The sequence below is a fragment of the Stegostoma tigrinum genome, chromosome 16 (genome assembly GCF_030684315.1).
Source record: "Stegostoma tigrinum isolate sSteTig4 chromosome 16, sSteTig4.hap1, whole genome shotgun sequence".
Taxonomy (NCBI): domain Eukaryota; kingdom Metazoa; phylum Chordata; class Chondrichthyes; order Orectolobiformes; family Stegostomatidae; genus Stegostoma; species Stegostoma tigrinum.
This window is the reverse complement of record NC_081369.1, coordinates 5,809,304-5,832,264: the sequence shown is the minus strand read 5'-3', so window position 1 is coordinate 5,832,264 and position 22,961 is coordinate 5,809,304. Positions and strand designations below refer to the sequence as shown.

General features: G+C 43.4%; 1 protein-coding gene across 1 annotated transcript in view; it reads right to left on the bottom strand.

Annotated features, from left to right (window-relative positions):
* The window catches only part of il34 (interleukin 34), a 74,638-nt gene extending 52,122 nt beyond the window's left edge, over positions 1–22,516 (bottom strand). Inside the window, exons 1-2 of the mRNA XM_048547137.2 lie at positions 22,307–22,516; positions 8,637–8,753 (exon numbers count right to left, since the gene is read on the bottom strand). Of these exons, the coding sequence (XP_048403094.1) occupies positions 8,637–8,676 (40 nt within the window). The 5' untranslated portion in view covers positions 8,677–8,753; positions 22,307–22,516. The remainder of the gene's footprint in view (positions 1–8,636; positions 8,754–22,306) is intronic.
* Positions 22,517–22,961: the final 445 nt, after the last annotated feature.

The following is a 22,961-nucleotide window of genomic DNA, read 5'->3' as shown; positions in this document are numbered from 1 at the left end:
CAAACCTCCCTGCCAGGATTTTAGTGCCACTCCAGTTTCAGCGCAATCCACCCTTCTTGTAGATGTCCCTCCTGCTCGGGATAACATCCCAATGATCCACATACCAGAAGCCCTCACTGCTACACCAGCTCCTGAGCCACATATTTAATTGTGCTTTCTTTCTATTCCTAGCCTCACTGGGCACAGGGAGTAATCCTGAGATTACAACACTAAAGGCCCTGCTTTTCTCCCAATTTCCCACAATAACTCCCTGAACCTCCTTTGTTGGACCTCGTCTCTCTTTCTCCCTTGGCATCAAATGGACCACAACCCTCCCCCTTCAGAATATCCCGTACCCACTCAGAGACATCCTTGACCCTGGCACCAAGGAGGCAACACACAATCCTAAATCTGGCTTGCAGCCACAAAAACGACCCATGTCCCTGACGGTCACCACTGCTCGCCTATATTTCCACCATCCCTGCTGTACAACAGTGCCAGTCATTGTGCCAACTGATCTGGTAGCTGCTGTTTTCCCCGGAGGCCATTCTCTTCTCAACAGCAACCAGAAAAAGTATACCTTTCTGAGAGGGGAATGCCCAAAGGGGACGCCTGCACTATCTGCTCACATTTACTTGTCTTCCTCGTGGTCACCCAACTCTCTTCTGTCTCTGTAGCCCTTACTGGTGATGTGACCAGCTCACTAAACATGCCATCCACGACACTCTCAGCCACATGGGTGCTCCACAGTGAGTCCGTGCATGGCCCCAGACGCTCCGTGCAGCAAACCAGGAGCTGCAGCTGAACACAGTTCCTGTACGTGCAGTCAGCGTGTTTCCTGGGTTCCTGTCCCCATTCACGTTCACTCATCTATGATTTCTGTTGGCGCTGAATGAGGGTTGTGGTTAGTGAGCCGGCTTTCTGCATTCTCCACGTCTCCTGGCATGCTACAATCTCCGTGGAGTTCAGCCAACTTCTCCACGAGCTGTGGTCTCAGAGGAGTCAGGAACCATTTCAACTCTGTCATTCCAGCCCTTTCACCTAGTCTAAATTAGCCCTCTGGGGTTCCAGGGATATGGGGAGGATGTGTCAGCAATGCAGACTGATGTCAACAATGCGGGTTTAATTTCTAAACCAGTTAAAAGTTACCATGAAGGATTCTTCTTTTAAGCTCTTCCCTCACCTGAGATGTGCTGACCCAAGTGTTAAACGACCATCATTCATGTCTCTCTCTAACAAGAGAATCATCCTACGGTCTGATTAAACTGTAGGTGACTTTACTTTTACAGTAATAATCCGACATCCGTTTTAAAAAAGAATCCATTCATAATTGTTTGGAATAAAAATTAGAAGTTGCTGCAACTCTGTAAATGAGTCAAACAAACCACTGAAGTATGAATAATAGAAGTTTTATGCACTTCACATCTCTAAATGTTGTGCAAATAACTGGTCATTGGGAGAAAGATCAGAAGCAAATAACTTATTTATGTTGGCGCACTATGATCAGTCAAGCGTACATCTTTGAATGCCTAGGACTATAAACATATAGAAAATAATTCTGCAGGAATCTTGTTATCACAACTGCAGAGAATTTCTCACTTTGATTTTTGCTTTGCTTTTGTTGACATCTGACACGGCTCCCTTTGATTTTACTCCCACCCCATCTCCAGTACCTAGTTCCTCACTCCAAATCTACAATGTGACGGCCAGTAAAATTCTGCTTCCACCTCCCACTTACTAGCCACACCCATATCTTGGCAATTCAAAGAAGAAAAGGAAAATGCTTCATGAAGATGCAATCTTTTCTCTTTAATCCTCAAAGCTGCCCTGAACCTGTGGAACAGGCAAATGAGGTTTTGAGTTAATATTTCAATAAAAACCCGCAGCTTCAGAAAGTCTGCCCTGATCATGAGCTGGGTTTGGCTCAGCATGAGACCAGCTTACTAAATGTGCTTTCCACAACATTCTCAGCCTCACGGATGCTCCTTAGTGAGTCCATCTGCTGTTCTGGGGCTGAGCTGTGGGATGGGGAGTAGTTATGAAATTCCAGCGGTTGGGCATGTTAGGCTATCCCCAAATGGACTTCCACCATCGCTCTGCCAGGTGTCCACTGAAATGTCTCAGGCATAAGTCACCTCCTGGGTCCATCCCTCAGTTAGCACTTCCCAGTTTAGCTTTGTAAGGGTCAGATCTTGTAGCTACAATGAGCTTTTGCCTGAAGACTGATTGAGTCTAACAGCATGGAAAATAGGAGTGGTCCATTCAGCCCATCACACCTGTTCCAGCAATCAATAGCTGATCTTCTACTTCAACGCCATGCTCCTGGTCTATCCTCATGTCACTTAATAGCTCTAAACCAAGTGATCACTGCCTGAAACATACACCATGACTGAGCCTCCACAGCCATCGAGGGGGAGAGACTGCAAAGCTTCTGAACTAGGGTTAACACCCTTTGCACATGCGCCCTGCTGAGCCCTGGAAAAACACTGCATGCTCCATCTCTCATTGCAATGAAGACTACTAAGTGCCAACCTCCTCAATCTCTCCTCAAAAGGAGAACACCACCATCCCAGGGAGCAGATACTGCTGGCTTCTTCAGGGATGCACCACTGCTATTAAGAGAATAAAACAATGAATTTGTGACCATTTATCCCACCCCCACATTGTACCCATTTTCTGGATGGTTGGCAAAGGAAGATTGGCACAATGGTGTGACATCTATAGCAAAAGAATGTCCTGATGGTCACTGTTTGCATATTCAACCAACAAAAGGGGCTACATATTCACTTGGAGCAGGAACCAAAGATGGGGGCATTGCTCCAGATCACAATCCCCCACAAAACATGGTCATCGTGGCTCTCATATCCTCAGCCAAATGAAGGCCAAGAAGCAGAGTTCATCAGCCAATAGGATTGTCTGGCTGGTGCCCAGTACTGATAGGCCAACATGAAATCCTCCAGCAACCAGTGATTAGCAGCCTTACTTACTGAGCAAGCAACTACTAACATGAACACGGAGACTGCAAAAGAACAAGTGTAGCCAAGTTCTGTTTTACACAATAAGCTGCAGTTCCCGGGCCATAATCCTGGAGGGGTACCCTCTCCGAGAGGAAGCCAGCAGACCAGGCACAGGGGGGCACAGTCAGAGTACTTCATGTTCACCCTGCCACCCGTCCCTGAGCCCACCACATTAACATCCCCAGCAACATGGACTGGCCATATTGCCAACTGGGAACTGCAATCGATGCAGGAACTAGGCTTCAATGGGTTCATTAATTGAAAATAATCAGCCACGACTGACTGCCCAGCCACAAGCATTGGGCAGCCATTCCGGCCCTAAGTTGTCTTTACTAAAAGGTGACTCAAGGTCGAGGTGATGATCCTGCACGGAAGCTGGTGATGCCAAATTGCACACCTGCACGCTTCCAAGCCTTCTAAAATTCAGCCAAGAAAATTAACTGAACATTTCACAGCGGGTCAGCAAGAGGAGCTCATCTATTCTTTCAAGCTATCCAGTCCTGCCAGCTTCTGCTCTTCGACTTTGTGAATGGTCTCAATTAACCTTCTGAGCGGTTTGTTCGAGCTAGTTGTCACTCTCTAGATAACTGTTCCACACATTCCCACTGTAGGCCCAAACCTAGGAGCCCTCTTAATCTGTCCCAATTACTACCTTTCATACCACTCTACAAAACAAAGCATGTTAGACAATGCTGATGTATTCTATAACCCATCCTTAATGTGTGATTAGCTTTCATTAGAATCATACTAGTATTGGAAAAGGTGAGGATAAAGTTATTGAGGAAATCAGTCTTCGAAAACCACAGGATCATAGACACAAATGCAGGCCATTCACTCCCCACCATGCCTGTGTCAGGTCTTTATCTGGTTCCCTGTTTAAAGTTAATTTTGAACTATTTGGCTGATAATTAATGGAAACAAGCCAAGTCATCAATATTCTAGCTGGCAGCCTTTTTTATTTGATAATGAAACAGTCTTTCTTGGACAAAGACACAATTGCTTGATCTCTTGCTGTGTGCTGGAGGCTGCACCCCTGCTGTACCCCAGTTGGTTTTCAAACACAGCATCCATTCTAAAGGGAGCCTACACTTGCTGCGGTTTCCCATTCTGATGACTCAGCAAACTCCCTCAGCGACTGAAACACACGGCATGATTTTTATCATCTGCTCCCACAGGATCAAAATTCCACATCATCTAGGATAGCACAGACCAAGAGCTGGAAAGGAGGTTCAAATCCAGCTTCTCGCAGTTGATTTGTGGTAAGTCTGAAATAAATGGGTTTTGTGATTCAGATTTCTTTGAAAAGCCCAAACTAAATCTTCTCCTTCATTCTTACAACAATTAGGCATTCATCTGATTGAGAAACATTCTGGTTCCTTTTTATTGAGTTTGAACCTTGACATCATTGCCAATTAATTAGAAAGAATTGCAAAAGGAGGAAAATAAAACTTCTTGTTTTTTGAAAGGGGGAGTGGTCATGGTCAGCATTAGGCTAACTTCTTACTTATACGATTGTAGCATTCAGTCAAACATGACCAGTGCTGCTGGCTACATGCCTCCATCCCAGCAGGGCAGCACAGCAGCATGTATTTCTGGCTGGCACTGAGCTAAAGAAAACTTGTCCCTCAACTCAGATTGGAAAGACGTTGCTGCTGATGTTTCTGCAGCAACTGGACACAAGGAGCAGCACCCCAAATGGAGAAACAGGGCCGAGAGGAAGGGGGCCTCCTGGCTTGTCCATTGCGATGTTTAGAAGCTGATCAGTGGGGAGAGACCATGGCTTAAGGTTTTAAATTTGGGATCGGGAAACCGAAGTCAGCATTAAGAGTGAGTTTCGAACTTCTACCTGGTCAGAAAAAGCCACTGACACAGTTCATTCCTGGGATGTGGGCATCGCTGGCCAGCATTTCTTGCCCATCCCGAGTTGCCCTTGAGAAGGTGGTGGTGAGCTGCAGTCCATGTGCTGTAGGTAAATCCATTGTATCATTAAGGAGGGAATTCCACGATTTTGACCCAGCGACACTGAAGGAACAGCAATATGTTCCCAAGTCAGAATGGTGAGTGGCTGGGAGGGAAATTTGCTGATGATGGTGTTGCCATGTTTCTGCTGCCCTTGTCCTTCTAGATGGAAGTGATCTTGGGTTTGGAACCTCCCCCAGTAATGCACACTGGCCCTACTGCAGCTCTCCAGTGATAACTCCCCACCCCTGCCCCAGTAGAGTGACTTTAGATGTGTATTCGATACGTGTGCATAGCAAAATAAAAGCATCCAACACTAACAGTTTGCATTTATATGGCACCTTAATGCAGATAAATGTAGCGCCATACAACAGCATATTCAGTCAAAATCTGCCACAGACGCGACAGAGGAGACATTAGGTCAGATGAACAAAAGGTTTGATCAGAAAGAAGGATCACTGCACCCGAAACAGTTAACTTTGATTTCTCCCCACTGACGTTGCCAGTCCTGAGATTTTCCAGCAATTTCTGCTTTTGTTTCAGATTTCCAGCATCTGCAGTTGTTTTGGTTTTTTGGTTTGATCAGGAAGACCGAATGTAAAGGAGCTCCTTAAGGAGGTTGTTGTATATGTGTCTGAAAGATGTAATACTGATGGCAAGCTGCATGTCCCCACCATTGTGATAATGCCATGAGGTCTGATGGAAGATTAACTAAAGACCATGAAACAGTCAGAGCCTAAGGCCAGGTCTTCCTGATAGTCTCTGTAATAATATATACCATATTCTTATAACATTAGAATAACTGCAGTGATATAATAAACTGTTGTTTACTACAAGATACACATGTAGTTCGACCAGAAGGTGGCTAGCTTCATACACACTAGACTATATGGGCCCTGGAGATAAAGGTGCTTGGAAAGGTACTGGTGTCAGCACAGTCAACAGAGAGAGAGAGGCAGTTCAGGGAACAGGCTGTAGGCAATGGAAGACATGGAAGTTAACAGTGCAGCAACTAAAACTGTGCATGCTGAGCAGACAATCGAGTCATAGGGTCATAGAGATGTCAGCAAGAAAGCAGACCATTGAGTCCAACTCATCCATGCTGACCATATATCCTAAATTAATCTAGTCCCATTTGCCAGCATTTGGCTCATATTCCTCTAAACCCTTCCTGTTTATGTATTCATCCAGATGTCTTTTAAATGTTGTAATTGTACCAGCCTCCGCCACTTCCTCTGGCAGCTCATTCCATACATGCACCACCCTCTGCCTGAAAAAGCTGCCTCTTAGGATCTTCTTAAATTTTCCCCTCTCCCCTTAAACCTAGGCCCTCTAGTTTTGGACTCATCCACACCCCAAGGAAAAGCCCTGTCCATTTACCATATCCATGCCCCCATGATTTTTATAAACATCTATAAGGGCACCTCTCAGCTTCTGACATTCCAGGGAAAATAGCCCCAGCCTATTCTGCTTCTCCCCATAGCCCAAACCCTCCAATCCTGGCAACATCCTTGTAAATCTTTGCCGAACCCTATCTAGTTTCACAACATCCTTCCTATAGCAGGGAGACCAGAATTACACGCAGTATTCCAACAGGCCTGACCAATGACCTACACAGCTGCAACATGACTCCCCAGCTCCTATACTCAATGCACTGACCAATAAAGGCAAGTGTACCAAAAGCCTTCTTCACTATCCTACTACCTGCAATTCCACTTTCAAGGAACTATGAACCTGCGCCCCAAGTCTCTGCTCAGCAACACTCCCCAGGACCTTACCATTAAGTGTATAAGCAGGTCCTGATTTGCCTTTCCAAAATACAGCCTGCACATTTATCTGAATTAAACTCCATCTGCCACTCTTCAGCCCATCGGCCCATCCTATGAAGATCCCATTGTGCTCAAAGATAACCCCCTTTGCCGTCCATCAACACGTCCAACGTTGGTGTCATCTACAAACTTTCTAACCATATCTCCCATGTTCCCATCCAAATCATTTACATAAATGATGAAAACCAGTGGACCCAGCACCAATCCTTGTGGCACACCGCTGGTCACAGGCCTCCAGTGTGAAAAGCAACCCTCCACTGCCACCCTCTGTCTTCTACTTTTGAGCCAGTTCTGCATCCAAATGGCCAGCTCTCCCTGTATTCCGTGTGACCTAACTTTGTTAACAGTCTACCATGAGGAACCTTGTTGAACACCTTACTGAAATCCATATAGACCATGTCCACAGCTCTGACCTCAACAAACCTCTTTGTTACTTCTTCTAAAAACGCAATTAAGTTAGTAAGACATGATTTCCCATGCATAAACACATGTTGCCTACCCTTAATCAGTCCTTGCCTTTCCAAATATATGTAAATCCCATCCCTCAGGATTGCCGTCAACAATTTGCCCACCAATGATGTCTATAGTTCACTGGGTTTTTCGTACCACCTTTCTTAAATAGTGACACCACATTAGTCAGCCTCCAGTCTTCCAGGTCCTCATCTGAGGCTATCGATGATACAAATAGCTCAGCAAGGGGCCCAGCAATCACTTCCCTTACTTGCCACCGAGTTCCAGGGCACTCCTGATCAGGTCCCAGGGATTTATCCATTTTTATGCATTTTAAGGCATACAGCACCATCTCCTCTGTAATATGGGCATTTTTCAAGATGTTGCCATTTATTTCCCAATGCTGTCTATCTTCTATATCCTTCTCCACAGTAAATACTGATACAAAATACTGGTTTAGCTACTTCCCCATAGCCTGTGGTGACCTTACTGATCATTAAGGAGCCTTATTCTCTCCCTAGGTACTCTTTTGAGCTTAGTGTATTTATAGAATCCCTTTGGATTCTCCTTAACTCTTCCTTCATTTTCGTGACCAAAACCTCAATTTCTCTAGTCATCCAGCACTCCCCACAACTACCAACCTCGCCATTCACTCTCACAGGAACAAACTGTGTCTGGACTTTCATTATCTCATTCTTGAAGGCTTTCCATTTTCCAGCCATCCCTTTACCTGCAGACATCTCCCCCGAGTCAACTTTTGAAAGTTCTTGCCAATTACCGTTAAAATTGGCCTTCCTCCAATTTAGAACTTTAACTTTTAGATCTGGTCTATCCTTTTCCATCACAAATTTAATACAAATAGAATTCTGGTCACTGGCCCCAAAGTGAATCCCCATTGACACCTCAGTCACCTGCCCTGCCATATTTCCCAAGAGTAAGTCAAGTTTTGACTTTAGAAGGTATATCCTGAGTCAGAAAATTTTGTCATACACACAACAAATTCCTCTCCATCCAAGCCCTTAATACTATGGTAGTCCCAGTCTATGTTTGGAGAGTTCAAATCCCCGACCATAACCACCCTATTATTCTTACAGAGAACTGAGATCTCCTTACAAGCATGTTTCTCAATTTCCTGCTGATTGTTGGGGGTGGGGGGGTCTATTAGCACAATCCCAGTTAAGTGATCATCACTTGCTTATTTCCCAGTGCCTGAGTTAAAACAGCACAGATACCTCAGAGCATTGCAGGCCTGGTGGAGGAGATTACAGAGACAGGGAGCTCTGAAGGCATTTGAAAGCAGGTATGCAATGCTGGTGCTGGTAAAAGTCATAAGCCTTCACGAATTGTTACTGAAATTGATTCAAAACCACTTGCTTATGGGAACTAAGTTATATCTACTCACAGATGACTCTGATGGAGTGCCTCAGCATTTTCGGTGTCATAAGTGCAGCTCCCAGTGGCTGGTTTTGTTAAGACATTGTCATCACCTCATTCAATCGTTCATCCCAACCTCCTCCATCTGCACAAAGACAAAACAGAGCAATGAGGTCATATTCATTTTCTTGTTTCCATTGATAACACATTTAGATATTAGAGCTGAAGAATGGAAAAACTAACCCACTTCAGAATGCCAGGGCAACGACATCAGAGGTTAGGTAAGAATAAAGCACTACACTGTCGCATCAAACACTCCTAGTGCACATAAAACCCATTGTTAGATATGGAGTAAAGCTCCCAGGACAGGCACAGAGGATTAGATACAGAATAAAGTTCCCTCTACACTTTTAAACTACAAGTAAAGCTCTCTGCTCTCTTAAGGAGGACGTAAAACTCCCTTAGTACTGTCCCCCATTAAACTCTCCCAGCTCAGGTACAGTGCGGGGTTAGGTAGAGAGTAAAGCTTTCTCTACATGTTTAAACAGCACAACATTAGACAGACAGTAAAGCCTTTTCCATATGGTTCTGTCAGCACAACAAAGCAGATGCAGAGTGATCCATTACTTAAAGCTGATCAAGTGATGGAATTCAAAAATGAAAAACCATAAGCTGAGTTGGATAAATATATAGAATAATTAATTAAGACATAATGCTATGTTGCCTGGGTGGTGTGCAGCAAATGCAGCACATGCTGGTCTGTGGAAAATATTACAATCCTGGACAAACATGTTTACACTAAGAATTTCAAGAAACCTCAGTTGGAGTTGCTCAGTTGGGGTTCATGTATGAATATTGTGGGCCATCAGAAATGGGGAGTTAACTGGTCACGTGATCCTGAATGCATTAACACGACCCAAGTTCGAGGTGGTACAGATCTGTCTCATGATCAGGATGGCGTGACTCAGGGTTGGACTGCTATGTGCAACCCAGGTGCCTTGCTGGCGAAGTATCAGCCTTTGCCCACATCAACAGCTACAGGAACCTTGCTGCCTCTGAACGAGCAAACTGACAATGTCATCCTTATACAAGAGGTCATACAAAAGGGAGGATGGTGTGGCTGTTGAGGGAACAGTATAGTCAGAGGGATGGATACTGAACTGTGCAGCCAGAGAAAAGCTGTATCCAGGGCTAACTGAGAAATGATGTTCTGTGCAAAGTGTTTGAGTAGATAAAGCCCAGGTTAAAAATCAGAACCACAAAGTTATCTGGGGCAGCACGGTGGCTCGGTGGTTAGCACTGCTGCCTCACGGCACCAGGGACCTGGGTTCATTTAAAGCCTTGGGCAACTGTCTCCGTGGAGTTTGCACATTTTCCCCCAAGTCTGATTGGGTTTCCTCCGGGTGCTCTGGTTTCCTTCCATAGTCCAAAGACGTGCAGGTAAGGTGGATTGGCCATGCCAAATTTTCCAGAGTGTCCAAGAATGTGCAGACTAAGTGGATTGGCAGTGGGAAATGCAGGGTTACAAGGATAGAGTGGGTGTATGGAACTGGGTGAGATGCTGTTCAGAGGATCAGTGCAGACTCGATGAGCCAAATGGCCTGCTTTCACACTCTAGGGATTCTACAATAACTTTGTAAATCAAATGCAAATAGCACCGGTTGAATAAGGTCAGAGATTTCATAATGGGGCTCAATGGATGGTGTGGGAGGCAGGGGTTTCAATTCATGGGGTATATTACCCAGGAAAAGAGGAAGCATTTAAACCAGGCTGAGATTGGTGCCCTGGAGAATTGAATCACCAGGGCTATGAATAAGACTTTAAATAAAATGCCAAATAGTGAGTGCTGTGGGGAAGAGTTTGCTGCTTGGGATTAATAGTTCAAGTGTGAGGAGAATTAGAAGTCTAATGGAAGATGTCAAGGCCACACGGCAGCTTGAGATATTGAACAAACGTGATCTGAGTATGAAAGGGAATGTCGAAATGTTTAATTGCTGTAACGCCTCAACAAGAAATCAGGAAAAATAGTAGAAGTTAAAATAGGATGGACTTATTCCAAATGCGCAGGCCAGATAGATACATTTTATTTGTTCAAGGGATGTGGGCATCATTGACTAGACCAGCATTTTTCATTCCCTCCATAACTGCCCAGAGGACAGTTAAGAGTCAATCACATTGTCAATTTACATTAGACCATACCAAGTAAGGGCAGAACTTCATTCCCTAAAGGATGTCAGTGAGCCAGACAGACATTTGTCAATCGGCAGTGAATACGTTTGCCGTGAGCGAACAGCTTTTTATTTCAGAATTTTACAGGCAGAGTCTGTAAACACTTATAACGGGACATAGAGAAGTGGAGACATAGAGAAGCTTACTGATTAATTTATACAAGAAATCTTCCAGAACTGGAGTTCCAAGTAGCTAGGGGGACTGAGAGTTGAAGGAATTTAATATGAGTAAGAAATCTATGCTGGAGAAATTAAGGAGGCTCAAAGTTGACAAATCCCATGACCTGACGGTCTATATCCCAGAGTGTTGAAGGAGTTTCCAATGGAGATATTCAATGTATTGGTGATTGTCTTCCAAATTTCCATAGATTCTAAAATGATTTCTGCAGATTGGAAGGTAGCAAATGTCACCGAACTATTTAAGAAGGGAGCAAGAGAGAAAATAATTAACTACAGACCCATCAGCCTTCCATCAGCAATAGGGAAAATGCTAGCATCTATTATAAAGGATGGATAACATTTACCTAATTGATAATAATCTGATTGAGCATTGTCAGCATGGATTTGCGAATGGGATAGCATGTCTGACAAGCTTTTTTTTGAAGATGATATGAACAAAACCGATACAGATGAACTGCTTAACATAGTATTCTTAGATTTTCAGAAGGCATTTTCTAAAGCCCTTGACAAGAGATGATTAGAAAATTTAAAGCACATGGTAGGAGGTAATGTACTGACATGAATTGATGATTGGCTACAGACAGAAAGCGCAGAATGTGACTATTGGAGTATTGCAAGTTTCGGTACTTGGTCCCAGCTGCTCACAACGTGCATCAATAAGGATGTGGGAATCAAATGTCATATTTCCAAATTTGCAGTTGATACAAAGCTAAGTAGAAATATGTGTTGTGAGGAAAATGTAAAGTGGCCTCAGGAGGATTTGGACAGGCTGAACAAATGGGCAGATGGAATATAATCTTGAAAAAATGTGAGGTCATCCACTTTGGTAAGAGAAACAGATGAGCAGAGTATTTTTTAAATGGAATGAGATAAGAAAATTCAGACGTACAAGGGTGTCCTTGTTGATAAGTAAATGATGATTAACAGGCAAATACAGCATGCTAACAGAATGTTAGCCTTTATTGCGAAAGGATTTGAGCACAGGGTTGTGAAATCTTGCTTCAGTTGTATAGGTGCTTGGTTAGACCGCAATACTGTATGCAGCTTTGGTCTCCTTATCTCAGGAAAGATGCTGTTACCATAGAGCAACACAACAAAAATTCATCAGACTTGGTCCTGGGGGCCTGAACTCTCTAGAGTTTTGCAGGATGAGATGTGAACTGATTGAAACCTACACAATGTTTAAAGGGCTCGACAGGGTAGGAGCAGGTAAGATGTTTCCTCTGGTTGGGAAGTTCAGTGGGGCGAGGGGTGTGAGGTAGGGTGGTGGAATAATTTCAAAATATCACACTTAAATCTGAGATTTGGAGAATTTCTTTTTTTTAAACACAGAGGGTGATGAATCTTTGGAATTCTCTACCACAGAACATGTAGAAGCTTAGCCTGAGTGTGATTAAGGTAGAGATTGATAGATTTCTGATTACTACTGGTGCAAGAGGTTATGGGGATGCATAGGTGTGAAGTGTTTGATCAGCTGTGATAACACTAAATGGCAGGGCAGGATCAAAGGGCTGCATGTCTACTCCTGTTTGTATGTTCCTATTGCTAATCTGGTGCTGTGCAAACTAAATTGGTTTAAGTTCCCAAATACAGTCTCCTTTACAAACAAGACAGATGATTTGGCACAAATATTGTGGATGGAAGAAAATAGGGGGATGTGTGTGTGTGTGTGTGTGTGTGTGTGTGTGTGTGTGTGTGTGTGTGTGTGTGTGTGTGTGTGTGTGTGTGTGTGTGTGTGTGTGTGTGTGTGTGTGTGAATGATGACATGCTGTTGTTTATAGAGTGATGGTCATTCATCACTTAGCTAATGGATTGGGTGGGCCTATAATTATTTATTTTAAGTGTTTTGTTTTTATTTAATCTTTTCTCTTACACGGGGGAAGGAAGAAAGATGTTTTCTGCTTGCTGGGTCTGGATGTTTCTGGCTGTCTTTACTGGTCTGTAGTAAATGTCTGTTTGACAAATCTGAGGGTTGTCATATTTTCAAAACTCAAAAACACCTGGTGCCTCAGTGACTCAATAATGTGCCTAATAGCAGCATTGTCTTTTTTAGCTAAAAGTGGGCACCACTTGATTTTCAAGTCAGAAGTTTCTCCTGAAATTTCAGCTACTTGGCAGTAATGGATTTCCATTACAGCTTATAGTCCAGAAAAGAAAAATACACGTAGCCCCTTACAGCTTTTACAAAGATGTAAAAGGACGAGATTGTGAAAGTAAGCCTTCCGAGTGGTCAGGGGCAGGAGGTAACTGAAGGTCCGGTTGAGCTAAGTGCAACTCAGGTGCCTAGCTGGAAGAGAATCAGCCTTTGCCCACATCAACTGCTACACAGACCTTACCACCTCTGACAATGCCATCCCTCTACAAGAGGTCATTCAAATAGGAGGAGTGAAAGGGATAGTGGGGCCGTTCAGGAACAGGCTAGTCGGGCGGATGGATACTGTACTGTGCAGCCAGTCAAAGGTTGTACTCAAGGCTGAGATCATCAGAACTGCAAAGGATATCTGGATTACTAGAAAAATCAAGTGCGAATAGCACCTGATAGATAAGATCACAGATTTCAAGGTGGGCTTCAATGAACAGTGTAGGAGAAAGGGGTTTCAAATCGTGGGAAGTTTACTAGGAGAAGAGGAAGCTGTTGCTGCAGTTAACACTGGTCAGGGATCAGTGTTCTGATGAATTGAATCACTAGGGCTATGAATAGGGCTTTAAATAAAAATTTAATTAAAAGAATGAGCCATAGAGACATGCAGCACGGAAATTGGTATCCTAAACTGAATTAGTCCCGTTTGCCTGTGTTTGGCCTTTATCTTCTAAATCTTTCCTATTCATTTTAAATGTTGTAATTGCACCCAACTCTACCACTCCCTCTGGCAGCTCATTCCATACACACACCACCCTCTGTGTGAAGAAGTTGCCCCTTTAGGTCCCTTTTAAATGTTTCCCCTCTCATCTTAATACTATGCCCTCTAGTTTTGGACTCCCCTCCCCTGGTAAAAGGCCTTGATTATCCATGCCCCCCATGATTTTAGAAACCTCTACATGGCCACCCCTCAGCCTGCGATGCTCCAGGGGGGAAAGTCTATGTACCTGAATCCCTAGGTCCCTCTGTTCAACAACACTCCCCAGGACCCTAACATTATCTGTGTAAGTCCTACCCTGGTTTGCCTTAACAAAATGCAACACCTTGCATTTAGCTAAATTAAACTCCCTCTGCCATTCCTCTGCCCATTGGTCCATCTGATCAAAGTAGCATTGTACTCTTAGATAACCGTCTTCATGCTCCACTACACCACCAATTTTGGTATCATCCACAAACTTACTAACCATACCTCCTATATTCACACTGAAATCATTTGATATAAATGACGAACAACTGTGGACCCAGAACAAATCCTTGCAGCAAACTGCTGGTCACAGGCCTCCAGTCTGAATGACAACCCTTTACCACCATCCTCTGTGTTCAACCATGCAGTCAATTTTGTATCCCATTGGCTCTCTCTCCCTGGATCTCATGAGATCTAACTTTGCTATCCACATGGAACTTTGTCGAAGGTTGTGATAAAGTCCATGTTGACGACATTTACTGCTCTGCTCTCATCCATCTTCTTGGTAACTGCTTCAGAAAACTCAATCAAATTTGAGAGACAAGATTTCCCAAGCACAAAGCCATGCTGATTATCTCTAATCTGTCCTTGCCTTTTCAAATGCATGGAAATCCCATATTTCAGAATCCCCTCCAACAATGTACCCAAACTGAAATCAGATTCAATGGCTGGTATCTCCCTAGCTTTCCTTGCAACCTTTCTTAAACAATGGCACAACATTAGCCACCCTCTAGTCTCCTAGCACCTTACCTACGGCTGTAGATGGTACAAATATTCCGCAACGGGCTCATCAATCTCTTCCCTAACTTCCCACAATGTTCTGGGGTACACCTGATCAAATCCCAGGAATTTATCTATTTATGAGCTTTAAGATCTCTGGCACCTGTCTTCTGTAATAAGATTGTGGAAGTAAATATAGTTTGCTCAGAGAGATTAACTTATAAAGCAGTGATTTAGCGGCAATGGGCTATACAGCTTTTTGAGCCTGCTCTGCCATTCAGTAAGACTCTGTTTCAATTGTTTATGGCCTCAACTCAACTATACAAGCATAAAGAGCAGTTGTTATTCACGAAGTTATTGTGAATGCATTGTCAAAAGATATCACTCTTTACACCATCAACGGGCTACACTTTTGTGCTTTGAGGCAATAATGTATTGTCTATGGAACATCATCGCAAGAGTCTTAGAACTAATATGGGAACAGGAGAAGGCCATTCAGCCCCTCAAGCCTGTTCTGTCATTCAAATGAAGTCACGGTTGATCAAAATCCCCCTTCCATCCACCATCCTTGGTTTCATAAAGTTTCATTGCTTATCTAACAAAATATTATCAATAAGCATTTGTGTATGAACTAAAAGCGCAAGCCATTCTTCTGCAAATGTTTGGACACATCTCATCAAAGCTACCAATTCTAATTGCTGTTGAGCAATTCTTGGGTAAGTCATTTAGAGCCTGCAAACATCCTGGCTCAGAGGCTAAAAGCACATGGTTAGAGGCCTCTTGCATTTCTGCATTTAATAGATAAGCAATTGATTTAAGATGGATACCATTTAAACCAGGCTGAAGAATGGAATTAACTCAGGGAGCAAGTAACTAAAAAGGGAAAGGGGGAATTCAGAGCAAAGTATTTATAAGCTGAACAGAAAAGGCCATTGTGCAGATTAGTGACTGGAATAAAGTGTCAAGAATGGACAGTATTTAATAGTGTTTAAGATATTGATGACCAAGGCATGTTAGGGATGAATTATTAATCAGTTAAAGATGCTAATCGGAATACAGAAAGTGTCAGTTCACAAGACAGATGAATAAATGGTTCAAATTGAGTTGAAAGGGTTTGATCCAGTGAATAAAATGAAGAGTGGAGGTAGAATTTGAAGGGTATGGCAGCAGGCCTGTCTGCCAACTACAGCCGCAGTGGCTATCCCTCACAGCCACATTTCCTCGAGGCCCCATCAGGACAAAGTATGGATCATGCAGGCCACACACAGGGTTCACGGCTACAGAGACAACTCCCAGCTGGTTTAGTTGGTGCAGGCTTGTTATTCCCCACCTCAAGAGCTGCTGGCTAACCCAAGTCTGGCAGCATTGCGAGTATTGGTCACTGCTGGTACTGCAGTGAGGCCAGGAGGCTGAAGATTGCCCTTGGAGCTGTGAAAGGAAGGTGAGTGAGCAGGACCTCAGAACCAATTAAGGAGGTCCCTTTAGTGTAGGAAAGGGGTTGTGGGGTTGTTGTCAAGTGTAGGGGTGATTTCCAAAGGCTTCCTTTACACAGGTGGAAGTTGTCGTTGGACTTAGAATAGAGGAGAAGAAGGGACTCCCCCAACAACAAGGCCACAGGCATCCCTATACATCCATATCTGCAACCAGTTGAATACCAGCAGTTGCAGATTGAGTGCCTTAACCGATCTCTGGGAGAGATTGCTGTCCTCCACACAGATGATCCTGTCTTATTCAGGGGCAGTCAGGAAGACTTTTGTGTGCTGTTATAAATTCCTCCTTTTTCTCTCCCCTCTGCCTGCCAAACTTACAGCTCACCCTCTATGCATGGCATTAAGTGCCACCTATGGTTGCACAAGTGAACTGGAAAGGTGGTAAGGTAGCCTGTTGTTTAAAGGGGAGATTAAAACTTGAAATCAGACATGATGTTAGCCCAGGAAATCAGATGGTGACTTAATGTAGTAGGAGTAGGGAGGTGTTTATATTCCCACTGATACTATTAGAGGGTATAAACTTCAGGTATTTAGAGGGGCTTGTATTAAATTGAAATAATTGTGGAGAACTTTTACCTTCATATAGTCTGGGCAAAAAAGATTATTTAATAAACCTTGAAGTTCTATTGCTTGCTGCAATGTATTATGGAACCAACTGCAGCAATTTAGAACATGTGCAATGGAGTAGGTTTGTTTGATAATCTCACAGAAAAAGGATCCTCTGAGGATTAGGTATTTTAGTTTAAGAGTGATATGGTTAAGTCTGAAACTACATCTGAAATTTAAACAGAATTGATTAAGAAGGTATGAAGATGGTGAAGGGGTGACTTTGTTAAAGGATATTGGGTAATTAAATTGGTTTAACTAGATTTAATTAGGTTGAAATATGACAATAGAAAAATAATGTTAAACATTACAATACAATTTACCGGTAGGCACAATTCAACTTTCTTTTGTAAAAAGAAAAGTGCTTCAACAAGCTATTCCTGCCCCTGGATTTGTTTCCTGAGGTCCAATCCTGCACAACTGCACCAAGCAACTACAGCTTGTGGGTTTCTTTCGCATCTGCTCAGCACTGCACTGAACTATTAATTGCATAACGTCTCCTCTGGGGGTCCTAGGACACTTCCTGAGCCCAAGATCTAACATTTAGCTGTGATTATTGACTCTTAGAATTCTTTCCTGTGCTCTGACTGCACAAACTATCCAATTTCTCCTGACTTCTCAATGAGCTCCAAATATATTACCTTGTATTAATTATGCACGTGCCGATTCCTAAAACTTCTCCCTAAGATCTGACTGCATAGACCCAGTGGGTCTAAGCTGCCTCTCAGCAATATATCTCATTAGTAGTTATCTGCGTAGAGTGTGTCTCTACCTCTGTCTATCTTCTTCTTCAATTAATTGAAACCCTGGAACCGTTTATCAGTGACCGAGAAATTATTTTGAGTAACCTTTTGAAAACCTTGCAACAAGACCCGGCATTGTTCTTACTTATGAATGAATGTAACCAACATATTGGAACAGTTTCACATGGCAGTCCAATGGAATGTCTGTTCCCAAAAGTTACAATGTCCGACAAGTGTGAACTCCCATAGAATAAATTGCATGCATAAGAATGGAACGCATCACAATTGAGGAATAAATGTTGGCCAGAACACTGGGAATAACTCCTGTCCTCTATCACCTCTATCAGCTAGTGCCAAGAGATCTTTTCAAATTAAAATAGCAGGGAGAAAGGATCCAGTTTAATGACCCATTCAAAAGACAACGTCTTTGACAGTGCAGTACACCCTCAGTATAGTAGTATAATCTGTTTTCTTTGGAATGTAGCTCACAGGGCGGCATGGTGGCTCAGTGGTTAGCACTGCAGCCTCACAGTGCCAGGGACCTGGGTTTGATTCCAGCCTCGGGCGACTGTCTGTGCGGAGTTTGCATGTTCTCCCCATGTCTGCGTGGGTTTCCTCCAGGTGCTCCGGTTTCCCCCCACAGTCCAAAGATGTGCAGGCTAGGTGGATCGGCCATGCTAAATTAATTGCCTGTAGCGTTCAGGGGTGTGTGGGTTATAGGGGGATGGGTCTGGGTGGGATGCTTCAAGGGGCAGTGTGGACTTGTTGGGCCAAAGGGCCAGTTTCCACACTGTAGGTAATCTAATCTAATCAATCTTCTGACTCTTGGAATAGTGCTTCCACTGAGTCATGTATGATTTGATATCTGTTCCTTTCCCTCACCCTTTCTGCATCTTTCCTATTCCAAACCGCTTTGCAGAACACCTCCGCTCAGTTCGCAACAAACAACTGCACCTCCCAGTCGCAAACCATTTCCACTCCCCCTCCCATTCTCTTGATGACATGTCCATCATGGGCCTCCTGCACTGCCACAATGATGCCACCCGAAGGTTGCAGGAACAGCAACTCATATTCCGCCTGGGAACCCTGCAGCCATATGGTATCAATGTGGACTTCACCAGTTTCAAAATCTCCCCTTCCCCTACTGCATCCCTAAACCAGCCCAGTTCATCCCCTCCCCCCACTGCACCACACAACCAGCCCAGCTCTTCCCCCCCACCCACTGCATCCCAAAACCAGTCCAACCTGTCTCTGCCTCCCTAACCGGTTCTTCCTCTCACCCATCCCTTCCTCCCACCCCAAGCCGCACCCCCAGCTACCTACTAACCTCATCCCACCTCCTTGACCTGTCCGTCTTCCCTGGACTGACCTATCCCCTCCCTACCTCCCCACCTACACCCTCTCCACCTATCTTCTTTACTCTCCATCTTCGGTCCGCCTCCCCCTCTCTCCCTATTTGTTCCAGTTCCCTCCCCCCATCCCCCTCTCTGATGAAGGGTCTAGGCCCGAAACGTCAGCTTTTGTGCTCCTGAGATGCTGCTTGGCCTGCTGTGTTCATCCAGCCTCACATTTTGTTGTCTTGCTCTCAGAAAGCTTTGATTTGGTAATGGTGCAAGCAAAATCTATCTTCTACTGAGCTCCAGATCCAGTAACTGCTTCTAACAATATTAAACGGCTCTTTCTTCACACAACGATACTTTCAGGCTAAAATCAAATGTGCAGAGCAAAACAATCTCACAAAACTGAAGCTGGTTCAACTTATATGGATGACACCCGCTGAGATTGTAGGTATTATATAATCAACTTCTTCAGTTAAGTATTTATACAACTCTGGAGCAGATGGAACTTGAATGAGCTCCTGGCCCAGCGATATGTATTGCTGCACTACAAGAGCCACCACCCTCCTACACCCATATAACCCCAGGGTACTAGTGAAAATGGTTATTGTGACCATGTAAATAAGCTACTTAATATCATCATTAGTAAGAGGTGCAAGATCATAGGATGACTAGTGGATGATACGCTATGGCCCTTTTGGAATTGTACCTCTTACTTCATATTGTTATTTTTATTTTATTACTTCACATTACGCTGTACTGGATTTCATCAGACACTTTCCTGCCCATTCCAGCAGCCTATTGATAGAATTTATCACTATCCTCCCCACAGATCACAATCTCCCAAGTTTAGTCTCACTTATACATATTGCAAATGTGCCAAGTTCACTAAGGTCTGTGTAAAGAAACAGTGCTAAGTTCGGGGACTTAGTATTGACTGTGAGCCCCAACATAAACAATTGCTCCAGTCCCAAAAACATGTTGTTTTTATTCACTCACGGGATGTAGGCATCGTTGGCTAGCCCAGTATTTATTGTCCATTCCGACTGCCCAGGGGCAGTTAAGAGTCAACCACATTGCCGTGGATCTGGAGTCACATCTAGGTTAGACCAGGTAAGGATAGCGGTATCCTTCCCTGAAGGACATTAGTGACCCAGATGGGACAAGTGACAATTATTTCATGGTCATCATTAGACCCTTATTTCCACATTCTTTATTGAATTCAAATTCCACCCTCTGTGAAGGCAGGATTTGAACCCAAGTCACTGAGACAGGTGGTGGGTTTCTGGATTAATAGTCCAATGATAATACCATAATACCATAATGCCATTGCCTCCCTGACTACACTAATTATGTCTAGTTCCTGTAACTCAGACAACTCCGTAATCCATGTTTGCTATTTACTTCAGGGACTAACTTTTCAAACAAGCTAATTATGTGGCACTTCAGCAAATGCCTTTTGGAAGTCCATATACACTACATCAAATACGTGACCCTCATCAATCCTTCTTATCTCATTTAAATTGAGTTGGTTAAACACAAATTTTTCCTCAAGTCTGTATTGCACTTTCCTAAATTTCTCCCCAACATTTGTATGTGAAAGCCTTCCCAACACCAAGGTTAAGCTGATACCTTATAATTGCTGGGCATATCATTATTTTCGATCAAGGCTTCAACATTTGCAATTCTCTCATCCTTTGACACCAAACCTGTCTCTACAAGGATCCTAGATTGAACTTCAAAAGCAGATCCCCGAATTAAATTCATCACTGAATGCTAACATTTAAGGATAATACATGGAAAATTATGAACAAGTAATTATAAATACTCCTGCAATTGCTACAAAAGAATCTATTTAAAGGAATTCTCATTTAAATGAAATTATAAAAATCTCCCTTTGTCAAAGGAAATGCATTACATTAGAAAGAATTTTTCCAGCAGCTTTTAAAGGTAATAGCGTGTTCTATCCAATTCAGTACTGAAGTGCTAACTATTTGCTATTAGGAAACATGACAGCCAATTTGCACAGAACAAGACTCTAGAATCAGCAAAGGAATAAATAACTGGACAATCTGTTTTAATTACTTCAGTTCAATGATAATTGGTGACTTGGGCAACATCCTGTCTATAACAATAATGTTAAAACCCACAACCATCTTACCCAATTGTCAGAAGTGCCACTCGAGCCAAAGTTACTACTAGCCAAACCATGTTGGAAGAAAATAAATTACAGAGATCAATTTTCAAGGACTATGGTTATGAGGCACACATGTTGTTGCCTTGTTGTAATGAAAACCAAAATATGGCATTTTTCAAAAATCTAGAACATGCTTGGATTTACACTTCTGTCTCCAATACAGTGTTCTGATATAGTTATAGACTCATACCAAGGCAAGCAGTAAACAGTCAATTGATTTTATGATCCAAAATCTAGAGACAGCTAAGTAAAAGAAAGGTATTTCTGAGCTTTGGTGTCCGTAAGGGGATTGGGAAATAGCAGTAGTTTGTCCAGCTTGGCACCAACTGGGGGAGGGCTAACCAAACAAATACATTTCCCCGCTCTTTGTGTCGGGTTAGCTGGAAGTGCACTATACACTACTGCTCTATCCTCCCATTCAACGTCAGCAAGGCGTTTGGATGGTGCAGCCGTTTCCGACAGCTCTCGCCTGAGGCACACCACTGCCACGCTGCGGCAGTTTTAAAACAGGTAAACTCGTCTCATCGCGTTTTGAAATCAAGATGCCAAATTACTACAAATGCCGTGAAACTTGAAACTCGCACCTCAGATCGGGATGGGGCCGAGAAAATCAGTGACAGCGACCATGTAGCGATAAATTGAAGCGTTCCAATTCTGCTGAGGAACCGCTGGTTCTCTTTCTCACACATACTAAAATTTCTATAACATGGAATGGCTGAACATCTTAATTATCTCGCCGGAACGAACTTTATGCAAAAAGTAACGGCACATTTTATTTATTTTTAATTCGAAATTTCTGATTTGGAAATAACAATGACGCGGGATGGTTGAACTAGGTTTCAAAGACAAAATGGAAATCCAAAGCTCTTTGCAACGATATCTTCCAAAGTCTTTCAGATGGTGTCTTTTTATAAACTGCACAAACTCTCAGAATAAACAAATTGAAGACGGAAGTACATGTTTTAAAAATTAATCCTGCCCCGCTGAAAAAAAAATGCCCCGTTTTCTTTTGGGTTTGATATTGCTCTGACAGGCAACTTAAAAATCCCGAATGCATATATTAAAAAAATCACGCCGGACTGTATAATCGTACCTAATGACATTGCGAACCATTTCAAAAAAGTGTTCCATCCAACGATGCTGTCCTTATTCTTTCTTCCAAGTAACTTGTTGATTTAGAGAGAAAAATAAGAGTTGTTTATCTGATTTTTGTTTTGCAGCCCCAGCGCACTTTGAATCACTTTGATAATTGTTTTAAGCTGCAGAGGTTGCTGGACAGCGCTCTTGCTCCTGGGGCTGTCGTTGTCACTGTCAGTGTGCGCTCTGCTCTACTAGAGGTGCAGGTTGCAGCGCTCGCTACTCTCATGGTCACGTGCATCCCGGCAAGGCCATCCCCGGGGAAACTGGGCTTGTGCGGCCGCATGGGATGCCGGGGTTTGTAGTCCAGACAGCTCCGCGCACGCGTCGAGTTGCCCGTCTTCCCGCCAATGTCGTCCATGTGGGAACGAGATGCTGCCACTTTGAAGGCCTGGCTGTTACATCTGCTTCTTCCTCAGGTAACCCTCCCCACCCTCGTCGCAAAAACTAAGCAAGGATCTCTGTAAGCGAAACGTTCGCGACCTTGGGATCTTCCAAAGTGGTGTGCAGACCAATGCAGTACTTTTGAATTCCTGTCATTGTTGTAATGTTGAGTCAGTGTGTGTACAGTAAGTTCGCATCAACAGCAGTGAGCTAATGACAGATAACAT